The sequence below is a fragment of the Sphaeramia orbicularis genome, chromosome 11 (genome assembly GCF_902148855.1).
Source record: "Sphaeramia orbicularis chromosome 11, fSphaOr1.1, whole genome shotgun sequence".
Classification (NCBI taxonomy): Eukaryota; Metazoa; Chordata; class Actinopteri; order Kurtiformes; family Apogonidae; genus Sphaeramia; species Sphaeramia orbicularis.
Genome location: NC_043967.1, coordinates 56,252,949 through 56,273,135, shown reverse-complemented (window position 1 = coordinate 56,273,135; position 20,187 = coordinate 56,252,949). Strand labels below are relative to the sequence as shown.

Here is a 20,187-nt window from a genome sequence, read left to right as displayed (position 1 = left end):
GGGGCGGGGCTTCGGGGGGGCTGGGGGGCAGTGTTCCCACGGCCTGGGCCTTGGGGGGCCGGGACCAAGGATCAGGCCCTGACACTATCTTCCACATGAATGAATTTTCTCATGGTAAAATCTTCCTACGGTAATTTAATTAAACACGTGCACTGTGTTTGTGGTTGTAGAAGCTGCTTCAGCCTTGGTGAGTCATGGTCGGTAAAAATTTTAAAAGATTGACTTTGTTCTTGTAGGTCGAGTCCAAACATTGCATACAGTGTGTGTTGCATTGCTGGCTTCATATTCACTCTCACAGTTGACTTGACAATGTGTACATTTACAACTGGATCACTGGTATTGTCTCCAAATGTATTTTGGATAAAATTGTCATTAACAGCCGTCCACAGACGTAATCATCCACCTCTGGTGAACAGAGCGCAGACGTGTGGATCTGAATGAAGGAGGTCAGAAGACGCAGTTACAGGCACAGAAGTGGAGCCACAGAACGCAAAGAAAAGGAGAAGAGAGAGCAAAGAAAAGCAGAGTTAAGCTGTAGGACACTTTCTTTTTTTGTCCCTTCGACTCCTAATCCTCCTGGAGATGAACTGGAAACCACTAGCAGTGACTGAAGCCCCCCAGTACTGACCCCCCAGACAGGGACCAGATGCACAGGTTTCATTCAACCATCACTGACAGTGTGTGAGTGAGCTGGAAACTGTGGACAGGTGCACCTGCAGAGGGAAACTGGGAAGTACGCACGGTCTGGGGGTGGGGCTGGGGGGGTGAATAGTTCGTAAGACTGGGGGACAGTCCTAAGCAGCCCCCCCCCCCCCACCCCACCCCCACCCGTGCTGCAAAGGGAAGTATTGAACACTGAATACAAAAGCAGCAGCTCATTCTCAAAATTAAAGCTCATTAAAAACCAACCAGCAGTTTTTTCCACTGAGAAGGAGCGAGCCCACACGTCGGACATGTGGTGTGTTGTGGACGAGTTCACAGAGCGCAGGTCCACCATGTGCCTTTAAACAGAGCTGAGCAGGTCCACCATGTGCCTTTAAACAGAGCTGAGCAGGTCCACCATGTGCCTTTAAACAGAGCTGAGCAGGTCCACTACTTTTACTGAATTTGTGATTGTACGTGAACTCGTGGGCCGCCGTGCCAACTGTACAAAAGGCTCCAGCTGTTGGTCCAGTATCCTGCTGTGCTGTCAGTAGTTGAAGTGTTTGGTTCCAGTGGATGTCAGACTGATGTGATGTTCACGTCCGTTTGATTGATGTCTAAATGATGTGGTCGCTGTCTGTGGTGCTGAACCCTTACTATCAAATTCTTTGAGCTGTGTGTCAAACTGTAGTAGTGCCTGTAAGACCCGCTGTTGTGGGCATGTGCGTGTTGTTAAGTGACGCAATTACAGACTTTATTGGGTTTGAAGGGCCCGGTCATGTGCGCCGCCCCCGGCCCCGTACTGACATGTTCCACCTCTGCCTGTGGGAGACACCAGAGTCAGTCCTTCCATTAACAGGAACATACATCTGTGTTGGTTTGAATCTAGAATGCTGGTTCCCCCTCTGTCTACCACTAAATTCTAAACTGATGTGGTTTCCAGGTGTGTCCAAACACACACACACACGCACACACACACACACACACACACAGTGTTGAACCCACTGAGTTTGTGCAGGACTGGGATCAGGTGACTCCACGTCTGCAGGTATTCCGCTCTTAAACCGTCCAATGAAATGAGCAGCAGCGGCTGACGACTGAACCTACACACACACACACACACACACACACACACACACACACACACACCTCAGCTCCGTCCTGTCATTGGTGTTAAAGGTGTGTCCACCTGTGTGTGTGGTTCTTACCCATCTGGACAGGTGGGGGTGGACAGGTCATCACATTCATCCTCCACCCACTGGGGTTCTCCTACACACACACACACACACACACACACACACACACACACACACACACACACAGAACAGGAACATGAATTTTATTACCTGTTTCTTACCTGTTTCTTACCTTGTTACTTTTCACCCCCCCCCTGCAGTGGAACATTTATACATCTGTTCCATAAATGGACATAAACCAACATACATGTGTTAGAACACACCATCACAGACCAGGAAAACAGCAGCAAACCAACACTGTGGTCAATTTAACAATTAATCGGATTAAAATACAGAACATTTAGCACATTTAATGTCTGAGGCCAAATATTTCTTTTTTTTTCCTTTTTTGGGCTGTCAGACCTGTAACTGTGCGGTGGTACCTGTGGGACCTGTAACTGTGCAGTGGTACCTGTGGGACCTGTAACTGTGCGGTGGTACCTGTGGGACCTGTAACTGTGCGGTGGTACCTGTGGGACCTGTAACTGTGCGGTGGTACCTGTGGGACCTGTAACTGTGCAGTGGTACCTGTGGGACCTGTAACTGTGCGGTGGTACCTATGGGACCTGTAACTGTGCGGTGGTACCTGTTGGACCTGTAACTGTGCGATGGTACCTGTGGGACCTGTAACTGTGCGGTGGTACCTGTGGGACCTGTAACTGTGCAGTGGTACCTGTGGGACCTGTAACTGTGCGGTGGTACCTGTTGGACCTGTAACTGTGCGGTGGTACCTGTGGGACCTGTAACTGTGCGGTGGTACCTGTTGGACCTGTAACTGTGCAGTGGTACCTGTGGGACCTGTAACTGTGCGGTGGTACCTGTGGGACCTGTAACTGTGCAGTGGTACCTGTGGGACCTGTAACTGTGCGGTGGTACCTGTGGGACCTGTAACTGTGCAGTGGTACCTGTGGGACCTGTAACTGTGCGGTGGTACCTGTTGGACCTGTAACTGTGCGGTGGTACCTGTGGGACCTGTAACTGTGCAGTGGTACCTGTGGGACCTGTAACTGTGCGGTGGTACCTGTTGGACCTGTAACTGTGCGGTGGTACCTGTGGGACCTGTAACTGTGCGGTGGTACCTGTTGGACCTGTGGGACCTGTGTGGTACCTGTGGGACCTGTGTGGTACCTGTTGGTGTGATGTGGTTCTCGTACCGTGGCAGACATGTTTGTAGTTGGTGCAGCAGTCTCCTGCAGACAGACAGTCGTCGGAGCAGTGACACCTGCTCTGCGACAGCCTCTTCTCTCCACATCGCAGCTTCGTACACTCCCACTGTTGGGCTGAAAACCACAGAACTTCGTCAAAGCCGCGTCACGCACCGACCCGACTCTGCACGCACACGTACGAGTCTGCCGGTCGTTACGGCAATGAGTTCAAAGATAAATACAGTTTTTATTTAATTCTCTGATCGTGTGCAGATGAACTCATACTAACAGTTTTTATTTAATTGAATTTCATGTTTAACTCACTGGGAACGGTGCAGGTGTCGTGGTAGTCGTAGCAGCAGCTGTCGGTGACGTTACAGTTGACGTCACATCTGCATCCGGGGACGTCGCCGTCGAAGGGTTCATAACATCGACCCCTGCAGGAAGTGTGAGGGACGACTGGAGGATAAAAGCAGAAGTGTGTCACATGTGAGGGGCTGACAGTAAACCCTGGGGTGGGGGGGGTTTAATAGGGTCGTATTTCCATAAACAGCTTTAAATGGCACAAATAAGGAGCAGCGGCGAGCCATTAAAAGAACAAAGCAGACCAAGAATTTACAAGAGGAAAGGATCTGCATTCACACAGCACAGACAGGCTCAGACACACACGACATGAAATTAATTAAATTAAATGAAACCAGAAACACAGCTGACTGTCAGATGGTGCATTTTTTTATCTGTAGGTTATTATTGTTCTGTCATTGTTTATTCATCGTATGTTGGATTTTCACTGTATTTTTTTTTACTGGAATTATTGGTGTAGATCCATCCACCCAGCAGATGTTCACAGTCCTTCTGCTGTCGATGGTTCATGGATGTTCACATTTATGATCACATTAACCAGGAGGATGGATTCATCTGAGTTAAAGCCTTAACTTTAACAGACCTAGTTATAAAGATACGCTAACTATTACAGACGTCATCACTTTGTCTGAATGAGCTCTGACATGTGAGCTGTACATGGAAGTGAACAATCTGTGGATCTTTGGCTCTTTTCATATTTAATTGAGAATCCACAATCAGAAAATGAAAAAATGACTCATTTCATTATTCATGTACAAATAAAAAAAAAAAACCAAAAAACAGTTTTGTTTTTTGTTCTTTCAATTTTACGCATAAATTAAAAATTGTAAATAATCAAATGGACCAAATGTGGGGTTTCATGTTGACTTTATATATATATATATATATATATATATATATATATATATATATATACACATATATATATACACACACACACACACACACACACACAGGGTGGGGAAGCCAAATGTACACTGAACATTTAGTTGTTTTTTCTCAGCAGACACTACGTCAGTTGTTTTGAACCCAAACATATACTGATGTCATAATCATACCTAACACTATTATCCATACCTTTTCACAAACTTTTGCCCATATGAGTATTCAGGAAAGCAAACGTCAAAGAGTGTGTGATTTGCTGAATGCACTCGTCACACCAAAGGAGATTTCAAAAATAGTTGGAGTGTCCATAAAGACTGTTTATAATGGAAAGAAGAGAATGACTATGAGCAAAACTATTACCAGAAAGTCTGGAAGATACTATTAAAGAAGAATGGGAGAAGTTGTCACCCCAATATTTGAGGAACACTTGCGCAAGTTTCAGGCAGTTATTGAGAAAGAAGGAGGACACATAGAATAAAAACATTTTCTATTATGACATTTTCTTGTGGCAAATAAATTCTCATGACTTTCAATAAACTAAATGGTCATACACTGTCTTTCAATCCCTGCCTCAAAATATTGTACATTTTGCTTCCCCACCCTGTATGTGTGTATATATATATATATATACACACACACACACACACACACACACACATATATACTTTGTTTTTATTTGTTTTTTCAACAAACACAATACAACACACAAACCTGGGGGTCACTGGTTGAACACAAAATATGTAAATCACAGACAGCAGTAACTGAGCATTATTTTGTTTGTAGTCCATCCATTTTCTCCAGTGCTTCATGAACATGTGCTCCTGGAGTCGTAGGCAGTAAGTCAGTCATTCCATGGACTAGATTTCCTCTATTACAGCCTCTGGTCCTCACGAGGTGCGTCCGTTTTGAGCCAGTTCCTTGTAACGGCCTTTTTGGAAGTGATTTTAAGAATTTGACAGAGGTATTTGTCTTCTTTTTTAATACATTTCCTGGTAGCAGTCCCAGCAATAGGCATTTGGGGTCCTTAGGAATTGTGAAGGTCATAATACCCTCAATTATTTCAAAAAGCCTTTCCCAGAAAGATTTCAATTTTATACAAGTCCAGAAAATGTGACAGTGATTAGCAACTGCGTGCCCACACTGTCTCCAACAATATTGTCTCTGTCCCTTTCCTTCAGTAGTGACATGTGGTGGAATAAAGAATGGGATCAGGCTGTTCCACCCAAATTCATGTTCACATTTTTAGATCTGATGCGGTTTGACACGTTAGTCCCTGACTTGTTGGTGTGTTGCTCTGGACAGTCATGGGTTTGCTAGTATTCTGTCTATTGCATTCTGTGATAATGGAGAATTTGGTGTTACTCAGAGGAAACAAACGCGTTATTGTGAAGGAGGACGACATGACAACTGAAAAAACAAACAGGATCTTCCAGGTGTTGTTGTTTTGTCTAACACAGCGGGTCCATGGCAAGGTTCGAAAAGTTTTGGATTTTTCATTCTAGTTTAGTTTTATTTAGTTTGGACTTTTTTTCTCTAATTCAGTTTGTTTTAATTCATTTTTAGAGCAGGTGTGATAGTTTTTATTAGTTTCAATTTTTTTTCCCAAATGCTTAGTTGTAGTTCAGTTGTAGTTCAGTTGTAGTTCAGTTGTAGTTCAGTTGTAGTTTAGTTGTAGTTTAGTTGTAGTTTAGTTGTAGTTTAGTTGTAGTTCAGTTGTAGTTTAGTTGTAGTTCAGTTGTAGTTTAGTTGTAGTTTAGTTGTAGTTCAGTTGTAGTTCAGTTGTAGTTCAGTTGTAGTTTAGTTGTAGTTTAGTTGTAGTTTAGTTGTAGTTCAGTTGTAGTTCAGTTGTAGTTCAGTGGTCTCTTTTCTCTTCTTCTCTGTGCTCCTATTCAAATCAATCCCAGACAGGACTCTGCTGCTTTAGTCTCCATGTTTCCAGGTAGAGTGGGGACCAGAAGACGACTGGAAACCACAAGTGAACACAAGTGACGGAGCAAAAAGTGTCGTATGGAGACAGCACAGAAAACTGAGAGAGACAAAGAAATCCATTGAACATCAATCTGACATTGACAAAGACCAAAACCAAGGGAATTTGATCCAGAATTTTTATACGTTTTACTTAATTTTGTAAACACACAATACAGTTTCAGTTAGTTATCATTTTTTTCTTTAATTATAGTTTTTATTTCAGTTGACTAAAATGTTTTTACAATTCTAGTTTTCGTCATTTCATTAGTTTTCATTAACGATAATAACCTTGGTCCATGGGAGACAATCTAAGGAGAAGACACTAAAACAAACACACCAACAAATCAAGAACTTCCAAATCAGACACAAAAATGTCAACATGAAACCCACATTTGGTCCATTTGATTATTTATAATTTTTAATTTGAGCGGACAATCCAAAGAATGAAAAACAACTGTTTTGATTTGTGCATGAATAATGAAATAACAGGTCACTTTTTTCATTTTCAGATTGTGGATTCTCAGTTTGAATATGAAAAGAAGCGATGACACACAGAATGTGAAGTCACTGCTCTTTAATTGCAGCTGGTTTTAATGGTTTGAACATTAAATAAACATGACTGTGTGGTTGAGTTTGTTCCAGGTGAATGAGTCAGATCCTCTGAAGACGATCCACAGGCCTGCTCTACATTACCAGAGGTTCAACAGGATGTCTGCAGCCTCTGATGATCATACTGTCTGAACAGTTCCACCTGCACCTGTTTCATTCTTACAGACGTAGATGAGTTGGTGAATCACTCAAATAAAAGCCTCCTGAATGCATGTATGGATGAGTATACGGGTGTATGAGTGTGTCGGTAGGGTGGTCCAAAAAACAAAAAAAAAATTTTTTTTTTCAGATTCTCTGGATTCGAACCCTGCATTTGGTTCCATATCTGGCCAAATTACTTTGGTCCAAATTTGATGTAAATTTATTAATATTTAGAGGTGTCACAGACAGGTGCAGATTACTCCACATGTTACAACAGAACTGTCCAAATGAATAAAGCAGATTAGAATAATCTGTCATTTTATTCTCCAAATCAAACTGACACTCACATAAAAATGTTCCTTAGAAAGTCCAACAACCACTGTTGGTTTATTGAAATGACCAAAAATGTTCCTGTGTTCTTTGACAACTTGTTGCCAGTACTGTTTGTGATCTGCATTTGTTGTTCAGATACAGTTGAAGTCTGGAATAAGCTCCGCCCCTCTGTCAGTGACATCACTGACAGCTTTAGTGGAATGCCCAGTTTTCTCCTCCTTCTGAAAGTCTGCATCATCAGCCCAGTCTACTGGAGGAACTGTTCAGAATGTTTGTGGCAGATCCAAAGGTTCAAACAAACGCATGGTGCTGGTGGAGACAAAAGCCCTGATCTGCTTCCCTTCACAATCTGATGGATGAAGGACATCCCAACGCTTTAGAGGAACCAAAGAACCTGCATTTAACATCATGGTGTCCACCATCAGCTGCTTCTGCTCTGGTGTCACACTGGAGTCACAGAATGGACCACAACCAGTTCTACACTCCAGTACCACAGATGTGGGCGGAGTTACCTCATCCATATATTTACTCCAGTACCACAGATGTGGGCGGAGTTACCTCATCCATATATTTACTCCAGTACCACAGATGTGGGCGGAGTTACTTCATCCATATATTTACTCCAGTTCCACAGATGTGGGCGGAGTTACTTCATCCATATATTTACGCCAGTTCCACAGATGTGGGCGGAGTTACTTCATCCATATATTTACTCCAGTACCACAGATGTGGGCGGAGTTACTTCATCCATATATTTACTCCAGTTCCACAGATGTGGGCGGAGTTACTTCATCCATATATTTACTCCAGTCCCACAGATGTGGGCGGAGTTACTTCATCCATATATTTACTCCAGTCCCACAGATGTGGGCGGAGTTACTTCATCCATATATTTACTCCAGTCCCACAGATGTGGGCGGAGTTACTTCATCCATATATTTACTCCAGCTCCACAGATGTGGGCGGAGTTACTTCATCCATATATTTACTCCAGTACCACAGATGTGGGCGGAGTTACTTCATCCATATATTTACTCCAGTTCCACAGATGTGGGCGGAGTTACTTCATCCATATATTTACTCCAGTTCCACAGATGTGGGCGGAGTTACTTCATCCATATATTTACTCCAGTCCCACAGATGTGGGCGGAGTTACTTCATCCATATATTTACTCCAGCTCCACAGATGTGGGCGGAGTTACTTCATCCATATATTTACTCCAGTACCACAGATGTGGGCGGAGTTACTTCATCCATATATTTACTCCAGTTCCACAGATGTGGGCGGAGTTACTTCATCCATATATTTACTTCAGTACCACAGATGTGGGCGGAGTTACTTCATCCATATATTTACTCCAGTTCCACAGATGTGGGCGGAGTTACTTCATCCATATATTTACTCCAGTTCCACAGATGTGGGCGGAGTTACTTCATCCATATATTTACTCCAGTCCCACAGATGTGGGCGGAGTTACTTCATCCATATATTTACTCCAGTTCCACAGATGTGGGCGGAGTTACTTCATCCATATATTTACTCCAGTCCCACAGATGTGGGCGGAGTTACTTCATCCATATATTTACTCCAGTTCCACAGATGTGGGCGGAGTTACTTCATCCATATATTTACTCCAGTACCACAGATGTGGGCGGAGTTACTTCATCCATATATTTACTCCAGTTCCACAGATGTGGGCGGAGTTACTTCATCCATATATTTACTCCAGTCCCATAGATGTGGGCGGAGTTACTTCATCCATATATTTACTCCAGTCCCATAGATGTGGGCGGAGTTACTTCATCCATATATTTACTCCAGTCCCACAGATGTGGGCGGAGTTACTTCATCCATATATTTCCAGCTGAATCCCTCAGACCTTGGTTCTGATAGTTCTGCTCTTCTTTTACAGCTCAGCTCATCTTTGCTGAAAATGAACAATTAGTCCAATTCCAGGAAACTTCAGCAACTTGTGCAACCTCTAAAACATCTGCTTTTTCTTCCAATTTTTTTCCTAAATCCTCTTTTGAATGACAGAACCTAATGCAGGGTTCTAAATGGAGGTTATCTGAAACTGTATTTTTTACCAGGATTGTTGGACCACCCTAGTGTGTCAGCCCACCTTTGTTTTTACATTTCTGCAGATCCAGGCCCAGACCCAGTCCCAGACCCAGGATGATGGTTACCATGGAAACGGCCAAGGCGCCGATCTGCGGAGCACAAACGGTGTTAGTGTTGGAAAACTTTACATCAATGAGGACAAACAGCATCATAGAACAGCATCGAGAGTTCTAAGAGTTCTGAAACAGAGAATGACTTACGATATTTACAATGATGTACTTTTCATATAACTAGGGCTGTGTACCGGCAAGAATCTGGTGATACGATTCAAACCACAATACTAGGATCACGATACGATATATCACAATATGTTGCGATACTGTTAAAAAAGGCAATTTTTCATTGGTTTTGTTTCTTTTTATAAAAGATTATTTCCTGGAAAAATTTAATTACACCAGAGATCTGCACAAATACTAAATACATTTTTATTATATACCGTATAACTCTCCTGTACCAATAAAATGTGACTAACCTGAACAAATGTGACCAACCTGAAATGTCTGTATTAAATTCAGTCCAGTTTGAACTCTTTTCTTCCTGTTCCTCAGTGTTTAGTGTCTTTGGAGATCTGATCCAGAATGCACATGGACTAATGAGAAGTGGAGGAAGAAGACTGAGAAAATTACACTGATTTTTCTGAAGAAATTTCAGGTTTTTTCAGGTTATTCACATCTTTTTTTGTTTGGATAGTTTATAAAAGTATTTTCATAATTTAATGTTTTTTTATTCCCTTTACCCTAAAACAAACACAAAAGTTTCCAGTTGTCATTATTTATCAGTTCTTCTGTTCTTATTTGACTGGTTGGGTCCACTGCAGATCACATCAGACTGAATGTGGAACCTGAAAGAACAGGAGTTTGAGAACCCTGATCTAAAGCATCAACAGATGGACCAGGAGAAGGAAAGGAACAGGTAGAATATTTAGAAAATTTGTCAAAAATGTGCAAATCTAAATTTCTCTCCAGAATGGGCTGGTGAACCTCTTCCCAGTGCAGCTCTGATCAAACTGAATGTCGGGTTTATTCTCATGTTTTTGTCTGCAGTCTTTGCTAAAGGTCATTCCTTTCTTTGGCACTAACTGGTCTCATTAATTTCACGTGTGCATCTGGGAAACATCATAATGTCAAAACCCTTCCAGTAAAACTCATCCACAGATGAAAGCCTCTGTCTAACGTGCGTCAGTATGAAGCTGGGTTATCATTTCATTTTATCTGATGGTTCTGTTTGGGAATAATTAGGACTGTTTCTTTTCCTTTACTTTGTTGAAAACCATCATACATATTTCTGTAGAACCACTAATGACTGGATCAGTTTCAACATCTTCAACAGTCATTTTACATCAAGTCTGAAGAAAAACAAACCATCAACAACCAGCACAAAGGAATCTATTACTCCCTAAAAACAGTCTGTTCTCGTAAACACCCAGGGTTACGACAGACCTTCACTGATTAGATTTACTTCAACCGCTGCACAAAAACACATGGAACGGCCGTTAGTTTCCATTCAGGTCCAGTCATTTACAGGATTTATGTTCCCATGTTAACAAGTGTTCATTGAACTCAAACCTCCTCCAAACACACCCAACGGTGTGCATGTGTGGATCAACTATTTCTGTTTAAATTCAACAGTTTCCAGGTTGTTCCATACAGCAGGAAAACTGCGGTCAAACAGGGTAATTAATTTTTATAAGTAATTTAACACTGATAAATGTAAACATCCACAGAGTCCACATTCCACAGTGGATGTGGACAATTAAGTTCCAGATACAAGAGATTGTTCTAAGCTACAGGTGGATCCAACTGGAGGAGAATCAGAGTCGTTTTGAATTTTGGATGAATTTTGGAAAATGTCTCAATGATGACAGATGGAAAACTGTAGATGTTGTGACCTTGCTGTGACCTTGAACTTTGTCCTACTGGGACCAAAATGGACTGGGCTGGTCCCAGGGCCTAGGCCTATCTGTGGGGAAGATTTGGGAAAGATGGGTGGAAGAGTTTTACACTAAAGATGAACAAACACACACACACACACACACAAAGTGATCACAATAGGTAATAATGAACAAAACCCAAATTAAACAGAGATTCTTGATGTCAGTGTCTGTCCGAGCTCCATCATCTGTAGAAAACATTTCATCCATTTGAGGTTTGAACGTATTCAGGCGACATCCATCTGCCTTATTCAGCTTTTAAGAATTAAGTCCAAACAAACACAGATGTATTTAAATTACAGTTTTCAACGTTTATAAATGGTTTTCCAAAAAGCATAACATATGTTTGTGTAAAATACACTCAAATATACCAAAACTATGTAAAAGTACACTAAAATAGACAAAATACACCAAATATTGTATTAAATTACACTAAAATGCACTAAAATATACAAAAAACTATGTAAAAGTACACTAAAATAGACAAAAATGCACGAAATATTGTACTAAAGACACAAAACCACTAAAATACACTAAAATATACAAAAAACTATGTAAAGTCATGTACTAAAATAAGTAATGTACTAAAACTATTAATGTACTAAAATACTCAGAACAAAAAAAAAAAAAACCTAAAATGCACTAAAATATACAAAAAAAAAACATGTCTGTACAAAGTGTTACATTCGTACAAACCCATCGTTCATAAGAATCTTTGTGACCTTGATGGCATTAGCGCTCTGTCCTTAAAAATGACAACATCTAGTCTCAGAAAATGAAAAAAAAACAACCAAAAAACAGCCGTTTTTGGTCCGTTTTTCCATTTCTGTCAGGTAGTAAATGACAGCAGAAAATGAAAACCAATCTGTTTTTTTAGTTTTGGTTCATCTGTTTTGACACCGAAAAAGAAAAATGCCTTGAAATTTAATTTTAATTCTTGTATTTTAAAATGACAATCAATTAACCATTAGTTTTTGTTTTGTTTCTGAACAGAAAATCTAATCACCAACAGATCCACAGACCTACGCTGAAGTCTGTAGAGGACAAGAGTTGGACAGTTTTTTTTGGGTTTTTTTTTTTTAAAGAAAAACACCTTGAAATTCAACTTTAATTCTTCAATTTTAAAATGAAAATCAAAACAAACCACTAAAATATACAAAAACTATGCAACAGTACACTAAAATAGACAAAAATACACAAAGTAATGTTCTGGAATACACAAAACCCCACTAAAACGCACTAAAATGTACAAAAACCATGTCGGTATGAAGTGCATGATTCGTACAAACCCACCAGTTTGTCTTTTGTTTCTGAACAGAAAATCCACTCACCAAGACACACAGACCTGCACTGAAGTCTGGAGAGGACAAGAGGTGGACAGTTTGACTTCTATATAAAACTAAAAACAGTCCACTACAACAGACATCCCATAATAAACAGTCCACACTGTGTGTGATCCGGTGTCATGGTTCTGTTCTGACTGGACATAGAACAGCTGGACTTTGGTTTCATTTGGAACCAGGTCCACATCCCGGCTGTTCTGCGTTCACTGTGTCGGTTCGAATCCTGACATCGTCCTTTAAATCATTAAATGTGTGTTTTTTTTGGTCCTGGGGGGTCCAAAGCCCCCTGGTACTCACTATGAGCTTCTTGCGTGACAGCTTGGTCCAGTCCATGGTCGACCCCCAACGAGCGTCAACTCCACAAAATGACCGATGTTTGAGACGCTGTGAGGGAATCGCACTCCTCCAGTTGTGTAAAAAAAAAAAAAGAAAAAGGCCGACACTGTGACCTCTGGACCAGGAAAAGTAACTGATTACCAGAAGCAGCAGATAACCTCACGTTTCTGCCTTTCCAGTCAAACCGCCAAAGACCTTCTGACACCTTCAACCTGACGGACTCACCTGATCCAGGTGAGATGAAAAGGCCGCAGCCCCGGGTAATGATTAGCCCAGGCCTGATTAGACCGATCCACGTAATTAATGGGTTTATTAGACATGAATGACGGTGAACCAGAGCGGATGAAGACCATAACGGCCTTTTAATGAGCTTTAATGCAGTTCCATAACCTTGAGCCTAGAACATATGACTTTTCTCGATAAGATCTGATCGGATTTTAAACGATGACAAATCGTTGATCGATCATCTTTGCGCTGATTCTGACAAACACGGCAATAAAATGATATAAATCCTGATCAGCCTGTGCAGATACAGATACAGGCATGTGTTTAGGAAGGTTTATGGAGGCTGCTTTTATTTGACCAGTAGGAGAATACAAAAAAATAAGCTAAAATATAAAAGAACTATGGAAAAGTGCATGAAAGTATACAAAAATATACTAAAATTATGTAAAAGTGCACTAAAGTATCCAAAAATACACTAACATTCAGAAAAATAAACAAAAACTATGTAAAAGTACACTAAAATATGCAAAAACTATACTAAAATATACAAGAATACACTAAAATATAAAAGAACTATGTAAAAGTGCACTAAAATATACAAAAATACACAGAAATTTACTAAAATATACAAAAACTATGTAAAAGAACACTAAAATATGCTAAAATATACAAAAACTATACTAAGATATACAAGAATGCACTAAAATATAAAAGAAGTATGTAAAATGACACTAAAGTACACAAAAATACCCTAAAATTCAGAAAGATATACAAAAACTAGGTAAAAGTACACTAAAATATGCTAAAATATGCAAAAACTATACTAAAATACACAAGAATGCACTAAAATATAAAAGAACTAAGTAAAAGTACACTAAAGTATACAAAAACACACTAAAATTCATTAAAATATAGACACAAATACACTATAATTCACTAAAATATACAAAACCTATGTAAAGTCCACTAAAATAGACAAAAAATACACTAAAATATATGCTACAAAAACTATGTAAAAATACACTTAGATATATGAAAAATACACTAAAATATACAAAAACTATGCAATAGTACACTAAAATATATTAAAATATACATAAATTATGTAAAAGAACACTAAAATATATTAAAATATACTACAATATAAAAAAAAATATGCATAAGTACACTAAAATAGACCAAAAAAAAGGAGCTAAAATACACTAGAGTAAACAAAAACCATGAAAAAGCACACTAAAACAAGAAAAGCACTCGGAGAGCGCAGACCTCCGCCAAGACAGATCCAAGACCCCCCCCCACCCCCAATCATCACCAAAATTTAATCATTTCTTCCTTGTGTCAGTATCAACATTTACTGAAAATTTCATGAAAATCCATCCAGAACTTTTTGAGTTATCCTGCTAACAGACAAACAAACACACACACACACAAAGCAAAGCCATCACAGTACCTAGGTAGGTAAAAATACTAAAATACACCAAATATCCATTAAATACACATTCTGTGCACCTGCAGGTCTGATGAAGCTGAAAGTCTGATGTTTTTAAGCCGTTTTCTTTGTTTTAAATTTAAGCCCTTCCTTTCATTTAACACTCCAATGGGCCTCAGAGTTATTCTACACAAAATACACAACTAGCAGGATACAACAAAATACTCAAGAACTACACAAAAACTAACGCAACAGTATCCAATAAACTGTGTTGTAAAGTCATATTTTATCAGAAAAAAAAAACTGGACCTGTGTGTTGAGACTGTTCCTAAATATAGTAATAGTTCTAAAAACATATAATAACAATAATAACAATAATAATAATAATAATAATAATAATAATAACAACAATAATAACAACAGAGGATGCTGATTTTACTGTGCAGTGTTCAACCGTTTCATGCGTATTTAAATCAACCACAGACTAAAAACCCATACATTTAAACCCTGATTCACACATTATTTCTATTTGAGCCTCTCATTCAGATTCCATGTTCAATATGAAAACTGCATTAGTGAGTCACATGTTTGGGGTCAAAGGTTATTGATCGACGTGTAAAACTAATACATGTGAACACAGTCATTCAGTTCTTACTTTTAAAAGCAAAAGATCATTTCTCATTTCACCATAGAAGGTTAAATATTCATCCACAAACATGAACAAAAAACCCCAAAAAAACAAATATGAAATAGATTTTTCATAAGTAAGTGAGTGGACAATGTTCCAAACCCTCTTCAATCCAACTGCAGTTCAAAACTTCACACTTTATGAGTTAGCTAGGTTAGCTTAGCTGGCTCTATCCAAACCAATGCACTGTTAGCATTAAGCTATTTTAGCCTGTATTTCAAAGATAAAACACTTTAACATTAAAAATGTTTAAACTAATTGTAATCAAACAAATGAATGTTTAGCCAACACTGTACCACGTTTACAGTTTTATAAGAGCTGCCCATAAATATATTATCCGGTAAAAGAAGGTTTCTAAAGCTAAGCTAACACTATGCTATGCTGCTAGGTATGTATGCTAGCGGGTACGTCACTTATGCTAGCTGTAGCTAATGTAGCTTCATGAGTCCGTGTATTAGGCAGTGAGCCGCGTACCTGGGATTTGCACGGTTAAAAAACGTCAGTATACTGTTCTCTTACCTTGTTGCGGTCCATTTGTGGTTAAATCAGGGATTAAAGCAAAAATTTTTCATCTGACTGAACATTTTCTTCCGGTCAAAATCATTGTCCACTATTAAAAATGATGCAGTCCAATACTACTATAGCGTACAAGTTTATCTAGTCAACTTTGTCAATACTGTCAAACCCACTGAATGGGAGAGTGTACAGGTGGAGAAGAGTAGGAACATGGACACACAACATGTCATGAGTGGTACTGGTGGGGGTCTGGGGGTCCTCCCCCAGAACATTTTTAAAGCTTCAGGTCAGTTCTGGTGTTCTGTGGTTCATTTTAAAGGGGATGAAAACCTGTGAAGCAAGTGAAAATAATAATTACTAATTGCAGTTCCATCGTCTCCCTTCTCATCAAGCCACGCCCACCTCCATCTATTTTTCACGCATCTCTCAATAGTTCCCACTTCAGCTCCTTCCTCTACAAACGTGTCCATGATGTCGTATATGCTAGCCACAATAATCTGTACGTCATCAAACCTGCGTCCACAAGCCCCTCCCACCAATATCATGTTCTCTTCTGATTGGAAGAAATTCCGTCAGCTGAAACAGAACTTCTGTTCCGTTCCAGATCCTCTCTGAGGGGATTTAAACTACAGTGGCTTTGCAAATACCAAGGCTGTTCCTCATTCATTCAGTTTGATCTGCGTACTGTACCACACACATACAAATAAGATGATAAACGGGTCCAAATAAAGCACTTATGCAGTCAGGCGCGTAACCGCGTAAGGCCGCGGCGCGCACAGCCGCACGCACGGGAAGGGCACATACACACACCACACCACACACACACACACACACACACACACACACACACACACACACACACACACACTAGTCATATACCGTCCAGAGCAGATCAGCTCTGAACCCAAACATGAAGGTCCATGCAGATCAGTTGTGTCTTCTTCCCTTTTCGCTGTGGTTCCTTCATAATGAAAGCTCCTTGTTCGCACTAAACTCCAGTTAGTCTGGAGGCTGAACTTCAGTGAAGCTGAACTGGTCCATGTGTTGTGAGGCACAGAATGAGCAGAGTTTCCTTCCAAACAGAAACAGTCATCAGCCTGTCCTCCTGACAGAAGAATACACAAGTCCTCTGATTATCAGCACTGGGAAACCTGTCAGCCCCCTGAGCCTGGGTTCAACACCTGCACACCCAGGACCACAGACCCAGGACCACGGACCCAGGACAGCAGACCCAGGACCACAGACCCAGGACCACAGACCCAGGACCACAGACCCAGGACCACAGACCCAGGACCGCACACCCAGGACCACAGACCCAGGACCACAGACCCAGGACCACAGACCCAGGACAGCAGACCCAGGACAGACCCAGGACAGCAGACCCAGGACAGGATGGCGGTGCTGACTGGACTCCATGAAACACGTGGGGAAGTTACTTCAGTATGACTTCCCCCCCCCCCTCAATTTTTCCATTTGACGGAAATCCGTCGTGGTGACAGAGAACTTTACTCCCTGGGTTAAATCCAACCATTTTTGGCAAAAATTAAGTGAATCATCCATTTACTCCAGAAGGTCCTGATGACGTACATGATTAAGATGACGTAGCAGCAAGGCGGAGCCAAAGTGCAGCTGTCAAACTAATACAGAATTTGGTGTAAATTTGATCATTTCATTTGGAAATTTTCATGTACACAAAAATAAATACACCACAACTCACCCAAATTATAAAATCTTCCTGATGGAATTTGAAAAATCTATTAAATCTTTACAATCTATCTTTAACAAAAAAAGCACTTGCACCCTGGCAATTTATAAAGAATTCTTTAAAACAGACTGAATGCTCTGATGTATTTATTTATTTATTTTTGTTAGATATGTTATTTTTATTTACTTACTTATTTATTTTTTATACTATTATTTGTCGGTTCTGCTTTGTGTCTTTAAATCTATGCATTATTTTCTTAAACTTATTTGTTCAAATGCTTTTTCCTTTTTGACATCTTGTTGTTTGTTCAAAAGTTATGTCTTGTATACCCAAATATTTTCTATAAAGTTGAAAAAAAAGTACTTCATATATTAAAAAAAAAAAAGTCAAACTAATATTGTGAAGTCAGTAGTGTTAAAGCACATGTTCAACCAAAGGAAAGAAACTCATTTTAAAACACTAAATGATATTTATCCTCGTACTGACTTTATGAGACTAAGTTTTGGTTTTTTTTTTTTCAGTGTAAACAATATCTTTATTGAACTTTATATTACACAATAATTAACAATATACTCAACATAAAGCAAACAATAAAGCAACGTATTTCCCCCAAATAAATAAATGAGTGAAAGCAAAAAATACATAAATAAATAAATAGAATAAATAAAAATAAAATAAGCATAAATAAACAGTGTACAACTCCATAAATCAGCCCCATTGTCAAAATTAATTGGTCTCATAACATCTGAGAAACTCAGTTAACTGAGACAAAGATTTAGTATTGAGGAAAAATAAGTGTGTTTTCTGTGAATTTGAAATGGAACATTTAGAACATTTATTTTTTTGACTGTGCTCACACACCACGACATTTTAAACGGCCTTTCAATAATGAACATCTGAGAAGGACACGAAATCTGGAATTATAATCAAAAACAAAAAAACAGAAAGTATGTACAACACTTTCATTATTTCTGCTAAACAGTTTATCCACAGATGTAGATTTATGAAGAACCACCCACTGTTCTATATAATAATAATAATAATAATAATAATAATAATAATAATAATAATAATAATAATAATAATAATAAGAATCATGGACCTTAATTCTTCCTTTTTTCCAGTGGTCCTAATCCTCTTCTGTAGATCTCAGTTTTGCCTTCTTTTAAAATTCCAGTCTCTGAAAAGTTGAGTACAGTTTGATTCTTTTCGTTATTTAATTCTTTATTTCTAAACTGTTTTTGCTCATCTGTACAGCTGAATAAATGTTCTCAGTTCTCAGTCGGGGCGCCTCCATTTGACATGTTTCATATGTTATTGTTAATTTATTTATTTGGACAATTTTTCTTTTTGACATCATGATGTTTGCTCAAAAACATTTCAATGTTTTGTATGTTGTCAATAAAGATTGATTGTTTCTTGTGTTGTGTGTGTGTGCGTGTGTGTTTGTGTTGTGTGTTTATTGTGTGTGTTTGTGTTGTGTGTTTCTTGTGTGTCCTCCTGGATCTGTGGGCTGTATTTGCTGCTTAAAGCAGTTCTTCGTTTCAGTGGGACATTTCTTGGTTCAATAAAAACACAGAACCCTCTAAACCGTGTGGTTCTTCTTTAATCCTGCTCGTTGGTGTTTCCTCTCCTTCTGTGTCGTCTGCTTCAGATCAGCACATTCTACTCCATGACTTCCACAGTTTCACACATGACTCTTATACAGTCATTCTTTCTCCTCTGAACCATGTGTTGAGTCTAGACCTGGACCTGGACCTGGACCGGATCTAAAGGCTCATCAGAAACACGTCTAAACTCCAGCTCATCCCTTTAACTCACCGTCTGACGTGTTTGTACCGTTCATGAGCTTCTGTTTGTGATGTCATCGCTGGTGTTCCAGTCCTGCTGGTTTTATTAAACTCCTGCAGCGTCAAGATGAAAACAACAGGTTTAGAAACATTTACAGACGTTTACACACTCACCCTTAAACACCCAAACGTCCACCAGAACCGTCTGCTGGTGGAACTGTTGAACACCTGTGGATCCACTAATGCACAGGTGTCAAACATGAGGCCCGAGGCCCAAATCTGGCCCTCCAAAGGGTCCAGTCTGGTCCAGTCTGGTCCAGTTCGGCCCCGGGGGTGAATTCATGAACTTCAAAAATTACACTCCATGCGTTTCCATGACAACTGTTCTTCCTGGTTTAATCTGATTACAGGTTGGATCCTATTTCAGATGTCCATGTAAACACCTTATTCCAGTTGAAACAGAAAAGTTCAGATTAAATTTAAACCTGATTAAAGTCAGTGGTTTAATCCTCTTTTAACTGCGCTCTAAATTCTTCCTGGACATGTAAAGCCTTTATTCTGTTTGGACTTTATTCCTTCCATTCTGCACATGCTCAGTGTCTTGTCCTGTGGCGATGACGCACACATTCTGCGCCGGTGGAAGAATCTGCACTGCAGTCTAGTCTTCCCAAAGCGTTCCAGTGGAATATTCTGATGGGATCTACCAGCCTGGAAAACCCTGAAGGAACAGTTCAACACTGGCTTTGGATTCATTCATTTGTCCTGAACTAATGAGTTCCACA

At 39.8% G+C, this 20,187-nt stretch overlaps 1 protein-coding gene across 1 annotated transcript in view; it reads right to left on the bottom strand.

Moving 5' to 3' along the window:
- Positions 1-13,049, bottom strand: part of LOC115428206 (venom phosphodiesterase 1-like) — a 44,687-nt gene extending 31,638 nt beyond the window's left edge. Inside the window, exons 1-6 of the mRNA XM_030147042.1 lie at positions 13,014-13,049; positions 9,445-9,532; positions 3,347-3,481; positions 3,032-3,157; positions 1,851-1,911; positions 1,648-1,745 (exon numbers count right to left, since the gene is read on the bottom strand). Coding sequence (XP_030002902.1) covers positions 1,648-1,745; positions 1,851-1,911; positions 3,032-3,157; positions 3,347-3,481; positions 9,445-9,532; positions 13,014-13,049 — 544 coding nt within the window. The remainder of the gene's footprint in view (positions 1-1,647; positions 1,746-1,850; positions 1,912-3,031; positions 3,158-3,346; positions 3,482-9,444; positions 9,533-13,013) is intronic.
- Positions 13,050-20,187: the final 7,138 nt, after the last annotated feature.